Source organism: Ixodes scapularis, unplaced genomic scaffold (assembly GCF_016920785.2).
Source record: "Ixodes scapularis isolate PalLabHiFi unplaced genomic scaffold, ASM1692078v2 PGA_scaffold12__126_contigs__length_90152505, whole genome shotgun sequence".
In the NCBI taxonomy this organism is placed as follows: domain Eukaryota; kingdom Metazoa; phylum Arthropoda; class Arachnida; order Ixodida; family Ixodidae; genus Ixodes; species Ixodes scapularis.
Window position 1 is genome coordinate 32200704 of NW_024609838.1, and position 19460 is coordinate 32220163.

Below are 19460 nucleotides of genomic sequence, written 5' to 3' on the forward strand. Positions count from 1 at the left end.
CTGTGTTTAGTGATGACTACCAACATGTTCGTTTGTCTCATGGGAAAAACGTTACTCATTAAAAACAGAAGGAGCCGCAGTAGCCCTTCAAGTCCACACTTTAATAAAGCTGTCTTTAGTCAGTGATATACAAAACACCAGACGTTAGGGTACACTCAATTATATAATTAACATTCAATTATCCAAGATACGGCTTCACGATTCAGATCTGAAACACAGCAAACTTAATACTTTTAACGACTTAATTTTCGCAAGGAACTAATTTTCGCGAATTTCACGAATCGCCTACATTTTGCAAAAAAAAAAAAGTCGCGCGAACAATTCCGGTCAAATGTAAGCACATTGAAATCTATATTGAGATCCTACAGTGTCACGAAATAGAGAACCCACGAATTATTCTAAAACTTAAACTTTGATTTAGATCGCGAAATACTGAGCCCGCGAAAAATAGGTCATTTAAGTAATTGCCAAGCGAGAGCAAAAAAAAAAATCAACTTTGACATTGCCATGTTTGCAAACTTGACAAAACATTGAAATCAGGGCAAATCTTTAAGAGACAGAAAACGAGACGACCACAGTGCGTAAGAGGAGAATCAAGTGAAAAAGCACATGTAAAGGAATGGTATTTGCACTTCGCATCGTCAAAAACTGTACATAGCTAAACGACATAAAAACTGAATCTCCGTGAATGGCTCCGGGCAGAGCAGAAAATTAGAAACTGCAGCGGAATAACAACGAGTTTCATAGATGTACCGAACACAGCTGCACGCGGGCTTTAGTCATATCCTTGACTCGGTAAATTTTAATGAAACGAACGTCATGATAATCTTCAGCCGGGTCTTTGATCGACACTCATTATGATGGAGCTAGGAAGTGGTAATAGGCAGCTCAATGTTACTTTACGCGTTTCGTAAAAAAACCCGCCAGTCTTATAATGCTTTTGCCGCACAACCAGGGATTAACAAAACCCCTTCATCTCAGTGTTTGGAAGTCTTCATTTTAAGAAAGTATAGAGTAAATAAACACCTTCTGAAAATAGGCGCCTTTGACCTCCAGATTGCCCTTACGAACCAGGCAGTTGCATATGCCGCCTCCTAAATTGTGTACCCGGTGACACTTTTTTTTTTCACGTTTAACTGATTGTGGAGCTTAACCATCATAAATGGTGGTATACAGCATTCGAATGGCCTATAGACCATAAGTGTCAGAAGCACTATTAAAAACCTCGATTTCCAGAAATGCCTTTTTTCTTGTGTTCTGCAGGGGGTGAGCTTAAGTTCCGTAAATCCTTCTATGAAGTTGTTCAGTTACGAAATTCTACATCTCCGAGTTCCCCCTGCATAGGCCGAGGCGGCTTTTTATCCTCATTGTCACTAGGGCACTCGACAACACTCGCCTTAGGCCCACCAGCCCCGTTAGGGCGGTGTCTCGAAATCACTGTACATCTGGCGAAAAGACATGTCCGCCTTGCCGTAGACAACAGGTCTTCCCGCGTTCCGCACCGCCGCCGCCATGGGCGTGGGCGTGACGGCGGAAGTGATGACGCCAGCGGAGGAAGGCAACCGGAAGTCACCCATGACGGAAGCGATGAGCTGCTTCCGCTTGACGGACCGGCGCTGCCAGCGGAAGCAGAAGAAGCCGCCCAGCATCAGGCCCACGTGAATGGCCGACACAACCAGGGCCGTGATGATGATGGTGTTCTGGGGGTCGCAGCCTGGGTCTTCTTCCACCGCCCGCGGTGTTACTGTGGGTTCTGCATGGAGATAACATTATGACTTATCCAAGCAGCATAAAACGTTGCCCTGGTTTGGAGGTCTCGTCAGAAGCAATGAAGGTTCGATAGCACTAATACACAATTCCTACCCTCTACAACAATACCCCCTTACAACTGCGCTTCGCTGCTGACACTCTCCTGCATGGCCTTGCAACGGTGCAAGCAACACCAACACGATCAAGCAAGGTCCATGCAGGATTCCTATAAACCTATGGCTTTAGAAGTAATGAAGCTCAAACTTCACTAGGAAAGTTTTCCAGTTATGATGTGAGGGTTAGATTTGCCAACCTCACATGAGAATATTCCCGAGAACCTTGGAACTGCAAGCAGTTCTCCGGTCTTCTACCGTACGCCTCTCGTCCAAATCTTCTACAAACGAAACCGACAAGTATTTTGTGTCGTCCAACGATTTAGGCGCTGTTTGTTGGTGCCAGGAAATAAATACATACTTGCGTTCAAGTTACTTTATAGTCCGACAACGAACGACTGGTGCTTCGGTTCGTGGAGGTGGTTTGTACGTTCGAGTTAGGTCAAAATTGGGAAAGGCAAAAGTCTATAATTCCGAAAAGAAAGTCGGCTGTTGTCCGTAAAACAATTATACTCTCTATCCAACTCGATAATAGCAGATAATTTCGAGCTTCCGGAACTTCAGGAAGTTTATTAAAAATGCGCTGAAGTTATTTGAACTACAAGTAACATAGAGCGAAGCTAGCCTTATCCTCGCGTGTCGCTTCGCTTTGACCTTCACAAGTTTCAAAACAACTGTACTAAATTCCAGTAAATGAGGTACCCTGTGATTGCTTACTTTAGTTATCACTTCCAAGAAAACATTGCAATACAGCATACTCCACAGCTGTCTTCAGAAGAGAGACAGTCAAAAACAACGACCCCGGAAAAAAAAAAAAAGAAAGGACGGCAGATTTTGGGGTTTTGTTTCAAAGATAGTTGGTTGAGACCTCAATGGCTACCTAACTCATTTTTACCAGAACGTTTTCTCGAGCATTAAACAAACCATTCTGCTTCAGCAGACTCAAGCAATTTGCAGTTTACTCGGGGTAATATGCTTTTCTTAATGCTGCCTACGATGAGGCATTGGGTCATTTTCTGTAGTCATAGTAGATCTCTGGTGAGTCTACAGTGCACAAGACCGTCTTTTTGGCTAAATTCGAGAACGACGCATTGTTTGAACGCCGCACACGGGCGCGCAGACGAAATGCCCGCGGTAATGCGAAGAGCTCCCCTTCTAGGTATAGGTCACTGGAAATGTTACGACAGCGATCGTTTAGACACAGCGATCTTCGTTCTCTGCCCTCGCGGTTCTTTCAGTAACTCCCTTTGGACTCGGCCTGGAAACAATGGTTAAGATCGTCACAGCGCTGGGTTTCTTTACCTCGTTTTCGACTCCGAGGAGGATGGTAACTTCCAGCGTTCCTGGCCCAGCCTTTGTCGACCTTGATGCCATTGCCTTCGCCAACCATAATGGCCAGGGACAAAGGCACCTCCTCCGGGTATGGCTTTTCGGTCGTGGCCACTATTTCTTGCAGCATCGGCGGCGGAAAATGTCTTTCTCTGTCAGAGTCATTTGTGTTGAACTGCTGGAAGCGTTCGCCGGCTATGCTACCTGGCTGCTCTGTCTCGTTCGAGCCAGGACTGGCTTGAGAGCCTCTTCCGGCCGCTGCCTCTTCCACCCAATTCTTGTTTTGTGGATGACTTTGAGGACGGTGACCTTCAGGCTCTCTTTCGAAGCCGTTGGGTTTGTAGTATCGTCTCGCTTGATCGTTCACGTACTGCCCATGACGCTGTGCATCCAACGAGGGACGCTGCCCATTTCGATAAGGATCAAGATACTGGTCATCGTTGACTTGAGGGACGCCATTATGTAGTGGCCCCTGTCTGCGCACTTGCTCTCCGCGAATGCTTTCATCCGGCTTTGTGGCCGAGACTCCTTCCACCTGGAAGTGAACCTGATTCCTCTTGTTTGTTTCCGGTGGAAAATTAGGATTCTCAAGGTTGTGCCTTGAATCATGACCGTACGAACTATGCGGTGGTCCTTGAAAGAATCTGGGGTCGCGGCGCCCGCCTTGGCGGTTTATATACGGACCAGCCATCGGGGAATTTGAAAATGGTGCGAAATCCCGCTCGTTCTGCATATATTCCCCGTTGTTTCCTTGCTGGTAATGGCGACCGTAACCCATTCCATACCCTCCGAAAGGCTGCGACGTAAAGTCGGGAGGTTGTGACGTTGTGTGTTGCTGGACAGGTGGAGGAGATTCCTGCTGGTCCATAGAGGTTGGACTCCTGAAGACAACTGTTGACGACACTTGTTCCTGGCCATCGGGTTGGAATTCACTCGAATTGGGTTTGAATTCGTCAGGAGAGTACATTTCTTGTTTTCGGAACATGATGGGTGGATCTGTTTCCTCCACAGCCGCTGAATCTGGGTCCGTTTGATTCACATCTGGGATGAGGGTAGTGGTTGGCATCGCGCTAGAATGAGTCTGTTCCTCTCCTGAGGAGGTGGTGTTTTCAAGGTCTGAGCCTTGAGGAATTGGGATGTCCGTGGAGTTGGGCAGATCACCCGTTTCTGTAACGGCGGTCACCTCAGCCTCATCTTCACTTGCAGTGGTAATGTTGGTGTCCTGGCTGACATCAGTAGCGTTGTTGTCCAGTGCACTCGTAGACTCGGTTACATCTGGCGTTGTGGGAGGTGGTTCGGTAGTTGTCTGTGACAGTTCAGGAGTAGAGCTAGGGAGAGGGTACGGTCTGATGACAATCGTTGGTCGGTGCGCGGTTACGTAAAGTGGGGATGTTTGATTGGGTGATAAAGACCTGGGTAACGTCCAAGACACGTCACGCCTTCTTCGGCCGAAGGAGTCGCCGCCGCTCTGGCATCGAACCTGCAAACACGTTGTTCAGTTCGTGATTGCCCTGTTCCTTTAAGAAAATCAATATTAGTGCGGGTTCTTTTACGCTGTCTCCTCCCCGAGGTTCGACTAACGGTACAACGTCACAGGGTGAAAATACGTTTTGTGCTTGTGCAAACGTCAATCCCCAGTATAACGCTACGCTTTCCCCACAGAAAGAGTCTACTCGACAAAATAATAATTATACCAATTATACCAATAGGCATACGCATTGCTCTCGCCGACTTGCCAATCGCATAAAGCCATTCATCATGACTTGGGCGCGTATTTGGTGGTTCAAAGCAGAATGTATGTATTTTGGGGATGCAAAATGGTCTGAACACAGTCGCTCTAAAAATTTCGGTCATTAACTATCCATTTCTAAGACCCAAAACGGAGGCTACAAGGAGGGGACAAACAAACGACGTCTCTTTGAGACGACTTGTGTTTGTCCCCTCCTATATGTTTAACTTTAACTAGCTCGTCTGCCTTATTACGTTACCTTCAATTAACTATCCACACGCTTTCGAAACATTATGCTAGATTCCTGAATTCGTACTTGTAGGTAGCATGTTATAGTAACTAACGGGCTGAAGAAACGCAGGGAGTTAGGAGTCCAGAATTTTGAGATTATGTATTTGTGTATAAAACATGAATATTGCCGCGTGCATGATCGGGAAGATACGCTTCTCCGTTCATCTAGAAGATTCGCGTACGCGTACACTCTTACCCTGAACGTAAACGATAAGGAGGTCAGAATAACCTTGTATAGTCAGTCTCACCCTAGCTCTTTCTCGAACATTCCAGGCAGAATATTCGAGATGACGAGCATAGGAGATAAAAAGCCGAGCGTCGTATCGCTGATTCATTCGCCCATTCTATCTCGCCATAGCCAGTTGTTACGCCGACGGGCCGTCGCTTGCTGTTGCCGCCGCCGACGCTCGCTCCTGCTTTCTCGACCTGTGTCCTCCTTTTTCGTTTCTGGCATAAGATCGCCTTCTATTAAATCGTCTGACTCATCGTCTGTCATTTGTGACAATATAGAAAAATACGTCGCCCTAGAATTGTTTTTTCTGCTTTCTCTGAATGTTGCTCGCGTGAACTGTCGTCTCCACAGCACGTTCTACGTGCAAGATTGACTTTCCCCTATTTTGCAAATTCAGAGCAATTTTAATCCATTCAAGTGCGAAGGTTGACATTTTCGGGAGTGAGCGGGCTTTTAAAATTGCACCAACTGTACACATTTACCAATTGTTTTGGTTTTTCTGTGAGTATTGTTATTTTGTGTGCGTGTGTTTTTGCTTCATGGGCCTGTATGTGCATGTATCAGTGTTACCAGACTAAGTTGTAGGCCATTTCTGGACACAAGGCAAATAGATAATTAAGTGGATGAACTTAAAGCACGTCTTACCGGATCGCATCGGTCCTGACAGAACCTTATTTGAACCTCAAAGTTGACCATTCCAGACGATGGAAAGCGGAATGCCTTGAAGTTGGCGACTAGTGCCCCGGGATTCCTGTAGTCTGGTCTCAATGGTGGAAAGATACTGGAATCCACCGGACAACTGTGGCGAAAAAGACCCCATTGCCCTTACCGACCCCTGAAAAAAACACCCTTACAAGTTCTGTCCACACTTCCGCATTCATCTCTAGTTGATTCAGAGAAATTTTAATCGTTTGAATGGAGTTGCGTTCCTCTCGGCGCCGATAAGTGAGATGGTGGATCTTGATAACGATGTAAAGTAAGACGTTTAGCCTTGAAAATGTATACCAGCAGTTCTCTTTACCTTGAACCTTTGCATTAATTTCTTCAAACGTTAACGCAAAATTTGTTAATTTAAAAATGGTCAGGCATATTCAGAACCAAAAAAACGAGGCTCAATTTTTGCGAATTTTCATTCGATAGAGGTGATTATATGTAAGAACATAATAGTCTTCTTTCCAGATTTACAGGTTTGAGTAGAAAGATGTGAAAAAGCAAATATACAAGCTTCGTAATTTTTTTTTTTCGTTTGCGGTGGTATTAATGAAAAAGGTATTGGTTGGTTTCATTAGCGCTTTGCATGTAAGCATGCCATTAGACTTTCTATAGAGCTATTTACATATATTAATATCTCTCATGTGTAACTATACCATCACGGTTACATCTTATGCCTTGCAAGCTTTGGTGCGTACCCGTTGCTGTCAATGAGAAAAAGGGATTCCCCGTTGGAGCTCCGTGCGTACAGGTTCCGCGCAAAAATGGCGAAGGCACCTAAAATGAAAGAAACGGGCTTACTGGATATTGAGGCACGCTACCAATCTTTCATTGCGCTTCTACACAAGGTAGTTGATTTGTGAAAAGCGTAGGGCATAATTATTGTCATCAAAACCGAAAAGAAAACACAAACGACACGGGAGACAAATATCAGGCCTAAAAAAGAGGACGAGATAAAAGAAAACCAAAAGGAATAAAGACTGGAATGGTTCATTTTGTCTTTATTTTTGTCTTTTTTAATTGCGTTTTCTTTTTTTCTTTTTTTAATGATGCTTGCTAAAAATTAGCGGTTCTTTCCACATCTGCACAGTTGAAAGGACCGATATTTGTGTCTTCTCTTAGACTGATTCGATTCGAACCACCGTTCGTACACCCTTAGCTAAAACGTGTTGAAGCGTACACAAAAATAAAACTACTAAAAAAATCTGCGTTAGATGCTTCGTCTTTAGCGTGGGCTTTTTGTCTTCGATGGCCCTTCGGCGCATGCGCGACCAAAGCACGACCGAAGGCAACAAGCGCGTGTTTGAGGAAGAGCAATTCCTGCAGACCTACTGCACATACAATAATGCAGTTTACTAAATCGAAAACATGAATGACAAAACGGTACCCTAACTTGGCAACAGGAAAAGATTCAAACGGAGATACGGGTCACTTTATCCCACTCACTTCCTGGCTCCTGTATTTCGATCTTGAGGGTCAGTTCGTCTCCGAGGCCCACGACGCCGGCGTCCCGTCCCGAAGGATCCAAGATCCGCATCACCACGTTCGGAGGCGGTGCCGTGTTGGTCACGACCGACGTGATGGTGGGCTGATGTCGAGTCCTGCCAAGACCAAATTCCGAACCACAATCTCAGTTTGAAACCTGCTGTTTTCTACTCCTAGCAATGGCACGAAAATATAGATGTGCGACATTAAAACACCGCGGTCACCGTGTCAAACTTTGTTCTGATACGTGACCATTAGTGGAATCACAAATGGAATGTGGGCTCGCAAGGGTGGCCACTGGGCCGACTTTTGAGAATATATTTTAAAATCCGTGGTGACGTCCGCGTCCGCCTGTCATTCTAAGTCCGTCGATTGCAGGGAACTTCAATGCCCTTTTTCTTTAACAGTGTGGTAGCTTATGTTACGTAATGAGAGCGACCCTTGCTGGATTGGCAGAATCCGATCACGAAAACAATGAGTAAGCTGATGTACCCTTTTCCGTTGCAACTCAAGAAGGTAGGGGGAGAGAAAAAAATGCCGGGGAGGAGGAAACAGACGGAACGCTGGAGGGAGGAGGAGGTTTCTTCCTCTCTTCTCCAGCATTCCGTCTCCTTTTTTTCTCTCGCCCTACTTTCTTGAGCTGCAACGAACTATAGTAGATTTTGTTGTTAGACCAATCAAAATTGTCTATCTTGTGACTGCGACCACTCCTGGAAGTCAACTGAGTGCGGGTGAAAAGAAAACCCTTGAACGTAGGTTGCATGATTTGGTCTTCAAGAAGGTCTACATTCAGTGACGATGACCTTCAAAGTCCTTAAAACGTGCCCTTCACGTACACGTGCCCTCCACGTATGACGTACATAAAAAAGTCCCCTTTTTTATGTACGTCATGAAGTTATATACATGCTACTCGAAAAAAATCATTGATTACATTTACAATCTGTTTACCTTTAAACGTATTCAATTAGAATGCTTGACACTTGAGAAGTAAATTAATTGGCTGTTGCTTGGAAAGGTGACCATCACTTTTCTGATTACTTGCAATATTCAAAACAAAATTTCTGTCAGTTTAAGTCATTTGTGCCGTCCATTAAAGGATTAACATCAACGGACTATAAGATGTTTATTTTAGTTCACACATTTTGGTAAAAGATCCTCCCCCAGAGGCTTGATTCGTGAATTTCTAGGTAGAAACAAACTTGTAGAAACAAAGGGCTCCACTGGAAAGGGAAAGACAAAAGGGTAACGGTTAGAAATAATTTTTAGTATTTCCAAAAGTAATCGGATTAATCTGGCGATTACTTCGTAATAAATATATTAAAATTATTACAAAATTACTAAGAAAAAGTAATCGATTACAAGAATTTTGATAACTTGTATCGGGGGCAAAGCAGAAACCAAAGCACATATTGCCGCGTGCGAATAGCTGAGTCAGCAGCGTGCTCGGCTCCCACGCCGCTAGCCTGGGTACGATCCGCGCCAGCGCTTCTCCTTTTTATCTCTCTTCTGTTTGCACGACTGGAACTTTCCAGATGACTCGAGAATCTTGTTGTTTGTTCGCGCTCGGAAACTTATAGAAACCCACGCGCTTACAAAAGGAGCTTATTCTTTGCATGGCTGCTTGAGTCAGTCGTCCTTCAGTAGCCATCAAAATATGTCTTCGTTACTTTATGTTGTTGTGCACAAGTTCGCCTCATTAAACCTCCATTTTAAGTTGTATTAATCAACGTTATGTTGTCTTTTTTCATGACAATATCTGAAAAGATAGTACTCGATGCTGACTGAACCAAGGGTAAACGTACGTTCAATAAATGCGTGTCATACAATACCATACCCTACATACCGTACAATACCATAACCAACCACATCGTACTACGCAGTACCACGCCACACCACACCACACCACACTACACCACACCACAACACACCACACCACACCACACCACACCACACCACTCCATAACCAAACCACACGGTGTGCCGAACCATACCGTACGATGCGATATCATACTATCCTAAATCAAACAAAATCGTTTCCAACTGTGACTGTTATCTAAGGCAGCGTCCTAAAGGCGGACTCCGTGGAGAGAATACGCTGCGAACACGCGGCGAATCTCGGCGGGGAGCATTCCCTCTGTGCTTGGCATCAGAACAGTAGCTGCTCCGCCGCGCGCGAAGCGAATGTGGCTCCGGGCGGTGAAGTTCGTCGGTTGTCCGCCGCACATTCGCTTCATGGAGTCGGGTCACTAAACCACTTAAACCACTTTCTGCAAAAGTTTGTTTATAGTCATAACTCAATCAATGGGCTGAAAGAATCCTAAAAAAACATACAGAATATTCATGCGTGGTTGATTTCGTCATTAAAATCGGTATCAAAGATCGATTACCTCAGAACTATCGAAAACCCCAGAGGGCGCCGTCGAAAGAGTTCTGCCAGATCCATAGATAGGGGAAGAGTTTCGCCATCTATTCTCCTCGGTGACCTCTTGTGCACCTTTGGCTCCTCAAACAAAAGTGACGTCACGCCCAGCAACCCGCTAGCAACCACCTAACAACGGGAGACGCCACGCGAACGACGCGCGCCTGCCAGCCATTACCGATCTCACAAACCACGCGCACGCAGTACCGACTTTTGTTTTTTTTCCTGGTAAAAAAATGGTTGGATGCGGGGGGGGGGGGGGGTATGTGGTGTATAAAACGGGAAAGGGAGTGTAATGGCTATGCGAAATGTTATTCTCCAGGCAGGGAAAAGACTCGCATAGCCAAAGGGGAGAGGGAAGGAAAGATGTGGATTGAGATGGTTTGAATAAAACATTTTGGCAGTTACTAGAAGAAAGCGCCAATAAATCATTTGCAGGGTAGAGGGAGGGGGGGAGGGGCGAAGCTTTGCTAACACTAGAGAGAAAGAGAGAGAGAAGCTTTTATTTAGGTCGAACATGCTCCTCGATCTTTAGTCCAGATCCGGGCCTAGGTAGCTGTGTTCGGACCTCCGTCGCCCACTACTTTCCAAATCCGATGAACGAGGGGCTGCCACAACGGCTTTTGAAGCTCTGGAAAGGGAGCGGGGGGGGGGCATTTTTTCAAGCTGCTTGGGATAAGGCGGTGGTGTAGATGGGAGAGCGACTGATAGCGAACCTGGTGGGCTGCAAGGCAGTCCCAGAGCGTATGTTGGTTACAGGGGTATCCACCAGAGTGGGAGCAGGTGGGTCGACCTAGAGCATTGTTAATGTAATGGATATAGTGCCGGGTAAGTAGAGTGTGTTTGCGCCTACGTATGGAAAACGCTTCTTCTCTTGAATAAGTCTATGAATGGCGAGGGCAGAAAAGTAGAGGCTTTGTGTCTATCTAAGAGAATTTCCTTTCTAACTTTATGTAGACTCTTTCTTGCCAATTTAGGTTCATATATTCTAGCACTGCCGGCCATGCCAGAGGGGGTCCCGGATTTGGTTCGCGGAAGAGCTCCTGATCTTGGCTATTCTATCTCACCCTCCAAAATCCTGCGACCCATTGGATACCAATTTTTAGCAGCGGGTATTTGTGCATGTGTCTTTACAGGATGCTGTAGATGTATGCAGATAGTTCATTGTTTAGAAAAGCTCAACAGACATGTTGGCTGTCCGTTTTCACAATGCGTTCTTCCTCGTATTCGATAAACTCGGTTATGGCCGTGGCTGTGGCAAGCAGCTCAGCGTGCAAAGCCGTCAAGGTTTTCGTTTTTGTAGGGTCTCGAAAAAAACAAACAAAAAAAAAGCATTTGAAATGTCGAGGCTTAATCTAAAATAGGTCGTAAAACGGTGCCTGCACGGAGCAAGGCGGCAAGACTTGGTCGTCTGCGTCGCCGTTCGCACTTGACCCTGGCAAGTTTTTTGGTCCCATCTTTTTTACAAAAAGGGAGCTACGCCTTGAAATTTTATAAGGTAAAACCAACCTGTAAAATACACCTTTGACGGAAAGTTTAGATTACTACAAGCAGGCGCTGATTTTTAGGGCCCATTTTAGGCCGAGTCTCGGCATTTCAGTAACCCTATATATAATTGCTGAAAATCCTGTGGACGTCTACGGCAGGCTCCCGACTTTGAGAGGTAGCAAGCTTGTTTTGACTTGAAATCTTTATTTATAAAACAGAGCTGTCGTTAAAGTTGGGAAGATACGGGTACATGTTTATAGATAATGGTCAGTAGCTTCAATCTCGTGACAGATGCTCTTGAACTAGCTGTTTGCCCATGAAGTAGGGATGTTGATCCTGTCCTGGCCAAGACCATAATGCGACTATTTGCAGCGGGAGACAGGGTCGCGACCAATGGTTCGCTGCTTCCCAAACCATAAAGTGAATTAATTGAAACTTTTAATTTATTACTTCTAATCAATGTAATTTTACGTTTGACAAAGCAAATTTGCTGATTTCTGTCTCGTTAATTTTTATGTGCTGATACCATGATGGATTCTAGGATCCCAGTACCGCAGGAAGGAAACATCAATTGAATTTTAATCTATTATTTCTGTCTCGCTGATGAAAGATATCGACTGAGGCTCGCGTTAGGCATTCACGGCTGGACCCTCCCATATCAGGATCCTTGTTTCGAGCAAACAATATATTTGACGCGCTGACGCTTGATTGAGAGGAAATAACATTACGAAGAAACAAAAACTAACATCCCGGGCGAATGGCTTTAGCTCATTTTAGATTCAAACGAACAATTTTATTAGAAAACACGCCAGAAGATCTCGGGTAACGACGGCATCCCGTAATACATTGATCACCTGTCTACGCTCGCTGGCCCATAAATTCCCCGTAAAGTTCGTCTGCCGTGAATAAGAAGTTGTTATCGCTATGCCCCGCTCAGAAACAAAGTAAAATTACTAAAGACAGCAAACATGTAAATTCGCGTGGCGCCCTGAACACACACGATGGGCATGAACGTGCTGATGTTAACGCGCGTAGGGAGAGAGAATCGACAAGCTAACCGGGAACTAACCTGCAGGAACTAACTTATTGTAGTTCCTGAATAAGCATAATACAACATAAATACTTCTAACGGTTGAATAGAAACAGAATCACAGTGATACGTTGAAGCCTGAAGGCAACCGAGAGCCAAGCGTTGCCTGAGCATAAAGATGGAGAACTGCAGCGCGGTAATGGCGTTTCCGTGACGTGTCAGCGACGTAGTTGACGAGCTGTCAAGCAGGCCACACCCGCTGGCCAAACTCTTCCCGTATCTATGGCTCTGAGTTCTCCTCGTCCGACGTAGCCCTCTGGTGTCTGCGATAGTTCCAAGATAATGGATATTTGACACCGATTCTGATAGAGAAATCGATCACCCATGAAAGTAATGTTTGTTTTTAATGCGTTAGCATTACAACGCCCGGCGGTGTTTTTCGTTCGTCAGTTGTCACATCTGACGCTCCCATTGGTCCGAAGCGCTGGCGCGAGCACGCACCGACCTGTCCCTTTTTTCCCGGCGCTGACAAACTGACAGACACCGCCGGGTTTTTGTAAAAACGAGTTCTTTCGTTTTCGGGAAAATCACGCGCACAGCTGGCGCGGACCCAGAGGGGAGGAGGCGCCGCGGGACACCTTCTAGATAACAAAGCCGTAGTGCTGAATGAGATGACTTAATAAGGGAAGGCCAACGCTGGACACAGATTGGAAACGTATGCTGCGACAGCGCTCGGCTTCGAGTCGAGTTCAAGCCGAACGCTGACGCAGTAGTCGTGTCCAACCTGTGCCCAGCGTTGGCCTTCTCTGATGATGCCATTTCATTCAGCACTACGGCTTTATATAGGAGGTGTTACGCCTTGGCGCGGTGAAATGCGGGCGTGCTCAGTTGCCGCTCTTCCCTCAGGGTTTCAGCTCTGGCCTCAGGGTTTCCGTAGTAGCGGTGCATGGGCTTTGATGTTCCTTCCACGGGTGGTATGAATGTGGTTCTTTCCACGAGTGATAATAGATGACCGTGTCCAAGGGCTCCGACGCACTCTGACAAGCAGAGTACAGAAAAGGGGTGAAAAAAATTACAGGAAGATCCATTGGTACATTTTTGGGGAATCAGTGAGCATGACCCTGTAAAAACGTCACACACCTCCCCCTTTGGGAAACGCTAACACTGATCCTGTAACAAGGTCAAAATCAGGCACAAAAAATATAGGAAGCAAAAGAAAAAGCCAAAAGAAAAAAGTGAAGGGGTCAGCGTCAGCTTTTCCGAAGGTCATGCTAAGAAATTCCCCAGGAATCCACCAATGGATCTCTCTGTAATTTTTCCATAGATTAAGTCACAACCATAAATAGACTACTACAGAAAGTGCTTTAGTGCCCATCTAAGAGCGCTCATCTTAACGATGTTCTACCTTACTTCGCCATAATTAGGCATACGGTCATTGCCTGACCGTACGCCCAACAATACGGTCAATGCCTCAACGTATAAATCAGTCCAATAATCGCTCTCTGAGGCGTGATATCTTCGTCTACTGGGCTGTGGTGAGCGTTCTGAGCATGTCCGGTGGTTCTCTTTCCCGGATTATCAAGCACCGCGAATGCGGCCACACCCCGTGAATGTACTCCTTTTCACCCCAAAAACCGTAATAAATAAAAAAAAAAAAAAAAACTCCAGCTCCTGACAGCTCCATAACTAACTACGTCCTTTATGTGAATAATTAAGATATCTGTCGGTACATTTTAGATCAGATCTATGTTACCCTGTCATCACGTGCACGTTTAAAACGCCAAAAGCATCGCTTCTTGCTCCAACAACCAAGTCTTGAAAGAGCTACTTCGCACGGCCTATCAATAATGCGCAAACCTCTCTCTTTTTCCTTCTTGAAGTGACCAGTATAGGTATTTTTTGACTGAGTGATAGTGTTGGAAAGGTTCATCTAACTCTACCAATGTTGTAGGCGTTACCGAGAAAATAAAGTGACGAAATTGTAAACTAGTTATTTGAAAATCAAAGGAACGCGTTACCGACGTACGTTACCTCAATATAAAAGGAACCCGTTGACGTTACTGTTACCAATAAAATGTAATGCACGTTACTTTTGTGTTACTTTCTCGTAATAAAGGAAAACGTCTTACTCTGTTTTGTTACATGTAGGCGTAACGCTATATTTCAAGAATCATAATGTATATGCAGGAACTTAACGTAATTACTTTATCCTTTTTGCGGTTATGAATTTCAAAGTATGCGGCATAAGCACAAGAATTCATATGACTTGGCGCCTATTAACGCACCAAAAAAAAGTATTTAAGTGTAGTTTTTTAAGTCTTGGAAATAAAACGAAACGAGGAACGAAACAGCGTTACCTTTTACTCGAAATACGTAAAGTACGTTATTCATTCCTCTTTCGAAAAAAAAAAAAAAAAATGTAGCGGGTGCGTTACTGCCCTACCCAAATAATCATGGCGTTACCGGTAACGCCGTTACATGTACCGTGTTGCCGCCTGCACCGAACTCGACCCATGCAGCAGCGTTCTACGTACGTCACGTCCAGACCGCTGTAAGCTCCGTTCCTGGCGAACGTGGACGCCAAGGTAACTGTCCGGTCGCCGGCCTCGAAGGAGCAGACGACGCGGATGTTGCGATCCGTGTCCGTCATGATGATCGGGTGCTGCTGAACGACCACCTCGTTCGCGTAGCGGCCGTCACCCTGAAATCAGTCACAAGAGAAACCAGACAAGTGTGTCACTCGAAAATATGGTGCCCCGAACCCGTCTCTGAGTGCTGTGTGTGTGTACGCGCGACATCAAACGCAGTCCCTCGGTTTCTGCCTGATAAGGGCATAGGAGCGTCTCCTTGACGGCGTCCCAACTGCTGGATGCCTAAAGATTCCCTGGATCGTCAAGTTCGTCTGCTTCTTTTTGCGGGGCTTATGGTGACTTCACAACTCCGAGGTCTGATTGGCTGTGAATGAAGGATTGTGGGTGGACCTCGGAGCAAGCTGCCTTGAGGTCTACCCATTGTCCTTCAATCGGAGCCAATCAGAGCTCGACGTTCCGACATCACCACAACCCCCTGCAAAAAGAAGCAGACGAACTTGACGGTTCAGGGAAGCTTCAAGCATCCAGGAGTTGGGACGCCGTGACGTCAGCGAACCTCGCGTTCGCTGGTACTTTGTGCCGGAACTTCTACGACTAACTGCCAGGATGGCGATGTCCGACAGGATGACACTCCTAGTTCCGTGACGTCACTTTGTTGCCTGTTTCGGAACCATTTATTTCTATGCATGGGCGATATAGGACGTTAGAGGGTTTACTACGGTTGATCGAATGCCAATTCATTCAAGCACATTTTAGAGAATGGGCACGTTTTATTGAAGCACGGTTTAGAGAAAGCACAGTCGCAGTTCAGAGAAACGCCATTTATCGAAAAGGAGACGCTTTTTTTTTTTAAAGAATGCTTTCCTACTTCGCGCGTGTATCACTGGTTCGCGTGTTAAACAAGGCCCCCCGCTGCGCTCCCGCCGCTTCGCGGCGGCAGTCTGCGGTGGCTCATTAAAAACACATGTTAACTCACCTGACTTACACGTACACGCCGCTTCGCGGCGGCCGAATTCGCTAAAAGGAGGCTCATCGCCATTTTCTATGGGTTCTCTACAAAAGGATTCGATAAACTGGGGTCGGCAAAACGACGTTCGCTAGAACGAGCTTCTCTAAACCACATGCCTCCGGACGCCAGACATCACCAGTGGGAAGACGTGTTTCAGGCACCGTACTTAAAACATTCAACGGAGAGTTTTCGTGGATCGCGTTTCCCCCTCCGCTAAGCCCTCCGCAACAAAGAAGCCACTACTGCGCCTGCGCGCCGATGGCCTTGACTGTAGAGTTCAGGGTGTTCTAACGTTCTACGAAAACTGCCTAATAACCGGAGACCTAATCACTGCGTTCTCTGAAAGGCTCCAGGAGCGCTATATATTGGGCGAATGAAACTGGAAGCGGCACTCTTTATATAATTTACGAGACGGCAAGCCTCAGAGCCTTCGTTTTAATTAGACCCTGACATATATCTTCATCTACGACTAGACTAGAAGACCTACTTTCTGCTCTAAGCTGACATAAACAAACAACCCCCCCCTCCCCCTTCTTTTTTTACCGCCATTCTGAAGTACGAACGTAATTTGAGAGTAGGACAGTCTTCCCGACGTGAAAGATAGCCTGCTTCATTTCACTCGGCTTTATTTTCTTTACAACTAAATGTTAAAACTTGTGTCCGAGAGGATGCTCCGAAGATCACCTAAAAATCGAAACGTAGGGAAAACTAGAGAGTTGATGTATTGCGTATATGAGCATACGGGAGCGCTCTACGTTTGTGTTAACGTTGTAGGTACTCCACGCTCCGCATGCGCGTCGTCGCAACATGCGCAAATTCAAGACGCCGTACGGGATCCGCGCTCGTGCCGTGTGGAACACGCAAACCTAACGCAAACGCACAGCGTATCAGGTTTGCTCGTCTACGCAATGCTAAAACTTACTAATGTTCCGCGTTATTTTTTTAGAAATAGGAGCCATGCGATGGAACTTGCCGCAAGTAAGCCGATAGTATACCATTTTGTTCCAAAACATATTGCGATTTTTAAGCGGTAAATTTATGCGTATATGGCTTGGTTTCAGAAAATAACTGGGAACTCTAGTCGTGTGTTCATTTTCATGCGAGTTCATGTTCATGCGAATTCATTTTCTCCTCGGTTTTTTTTTTTTTTTTTTTTTTGGTAGAGCGCAGTTTTTAGGCGCCTGTTTCCGGCTTGAGCGGCGTCGCCGTCGCCGCCGCCGTCGGCGTAACCGCACGTTGCATGCAACTCAGTGGTGCATGGCGCCACAACCACGCGTTGCAGGCAACTCAGATTGCATGTAACGTGAGTTGCCTGCAACTCAGCGTTACATGTCGCCGTAGCCACGCGTTGCAAGCAACTCAGGCTGCATGCAACGTTGCATGCAACCTGAGTTGCTTGCAACCCCCCGAAGTCCCGCAACCCCCCAGGCCACGTGACCTTCCCGGAGGTCACGTGACCCCCCAAGCAACTCAGCTTGCATGCAACTTGAGTTGCATGCATGCTCCCGAAGTCACGTGACCCCCGAAGTCATGTGACCCCCTGGTCACATGACCCCCAGGTCACGTGACCCCCACCCCCCCCACCCCGTGCCTTCCCCTGCTCTTCAAGAGCTGCGCTCTAATTCGGCGTTACAGGGAGTTGTAAACGGCTTTAATTTTTTTCCTTTTCTTTTTTTCTCTATAGACGTTTTGAAGCAGCCGCACTCCGAGAGCTAGTCTGGCCACCGTGGATATGGAAAACGCTTTGTTATGGCCGCCAGTCTGAAAACCGTTGGTACGCCTCAGCACTGCTTCATTAGCAGACGATCTACCCGCACCAGCAGCAAGATGGCGGCGCCCAGAGGCCGTACTTGCAAAAGTCTATGCCCTATGCGGAGGGCAAGTCGTCTGCTTCTTGCGCAGGAGTTGCGGTGACGTCACAACGACGCCGAGCTCTTATTGGCTGATTGAGAAAAAATATAGTGGGTAGACCACAAAGCATTTAGCATTGAGATCTACCCACTATTTTTGTCCGTCAGCCAATAAGCGCTCGGCGTCGTTCTGACGTCACCGCCACTCCTGCGCAAGAAGCCGACGACTTTGCCCTCCTCATTGCCACCTACGGCTTAAGAAACACAGCGTAGTTTATTGTGTTCACACTTCTTACTCGGTCATTGTTCTTCGGAGTTCTCATCAGCTAATGCCGTATTCTCATCGGCTGCGATGTGATGTCGCGGGACTTGCAACCCCTCGCATTTCTTAGCTGTCAGTGACTATGGGCAACATGGCTGGACTATGGGTAACATGACAGGGAAAACCGGGCAGAAGTAGCAGTACGTATACGCCTTCCAGAAGACCGTAAAGCGTTCCTTTCGAACGAACAAAACCGTGTGAAAAGAGAAAAAGAGAGAGAGAAAAAAAAAAGCTGGCACTAAAAAAGTGAGAAGCTGAAAAAGGTAACGGTGTTTCCGTCCTTCTTGAATCCCGCGGGAACGCGTCTGTCGCGAAAAGGCGCTACTCCGATATGGGTGTTCAAATTCTCCGTGCCTTTGAACTCGGGGCATATCCGTCGCCGCATGCGTGTGCGCGGGACTTCGAAAATCGTGACAGTAACGGAGCACGCATCTCCTTTCAACTTTCTTTTTCTCTCTTTTCTTGTTCTGTTTTTCCTTTGTTTACCTGTTCCCTCGCCGAAAGTGTACTCGCCAGCCTGCGAGTTCGTTCAGCCTCGCCGGGGGGGACGTCGACAGATTCGCACGTCAACACACTTCACCTTCAGTGTTTTTTTTTTCTATTTTTATTATATTTTGTAGGCATGTGGCGTGTGAACGCGGTTCCGCCTTCGTTATTTCACTTGAGGCCACTTCTTATTTGCTTTTTTTTTGTGATTTTTCTACACCATTATTTTTTTACTAAAGAAACAGGTTAAATTTATTTTTCGATGCTTTTTTTCTTTTACTTCTCTACGCCTCCATCCTTTCTTTCGGCGTTAGCAAAAGCCGTGACATTTTCACCATTATTGGGCATTACATTTACATTACAGCCGGCGGGAATGACTCGAAATGGTTGCGGTCCACCGATTTCGGTCCGACCTCTCTCCCCCTGAGAGCCGTCTTTTCAAAGTCTTCCTTGGTCATCTCTTTCCTTCTTTCTTTCTGTATTTCTTTTCTCTCGTCCGTCTTTTCTACTTTTAGATAACGCGAAGTACCACGGACTGTTACACGGGAGTTTGACCTCACGATGGAACGCAGTGGTCGCTACGAGCCTTGCCAGCCAATCGAGAGCTTCGGAATTGTCACGTGACC

General features: G+C 46.3%; 1 protein-coding gene across 1 annotated transcript in view; it reads right to left on the reverse strand.

Annotated features, from left to right (window-relative positions):
• Nucleotides 1-1216: 1216 nt before the first annotated feature.
• Nucleotides 1217-19460, reverse strand: part of LOC8043364 — a 72981-nt gene continuing 54737 nt past the window's right edge. The window contains exons 16-21 of the mRNA XM_042289174.1: nucleotides 15111-15277; nucleotides 7601-7755; nucleotides 6853-6931; nucleotides 6089-6242; nucleotides 3165-4671; nucleotides 1217-1753 (exon numbers count right to left, since the gene is read on the reverse strand). Of these exons, the coding sequence (XP_042145108.1) occupies nucleotides 1416-1753; nucleotides 3165-4671; nucleotides 6089-6242; nucleotides 6853-6931; nucleotides 7601-7755; nucleotides 15111-15277 (2400 nt within the window). The 3' untranslated portion in view covers nucleotides 1217-1415. The remainder of the gene's footprint in view (nucleotides 1754-3164; nucleotides 4672-6088; nucleotides 6243-6852; nucleotides 6932-7600; nucleotides 7756-15110; nucleotides 15278-19460) is intronic.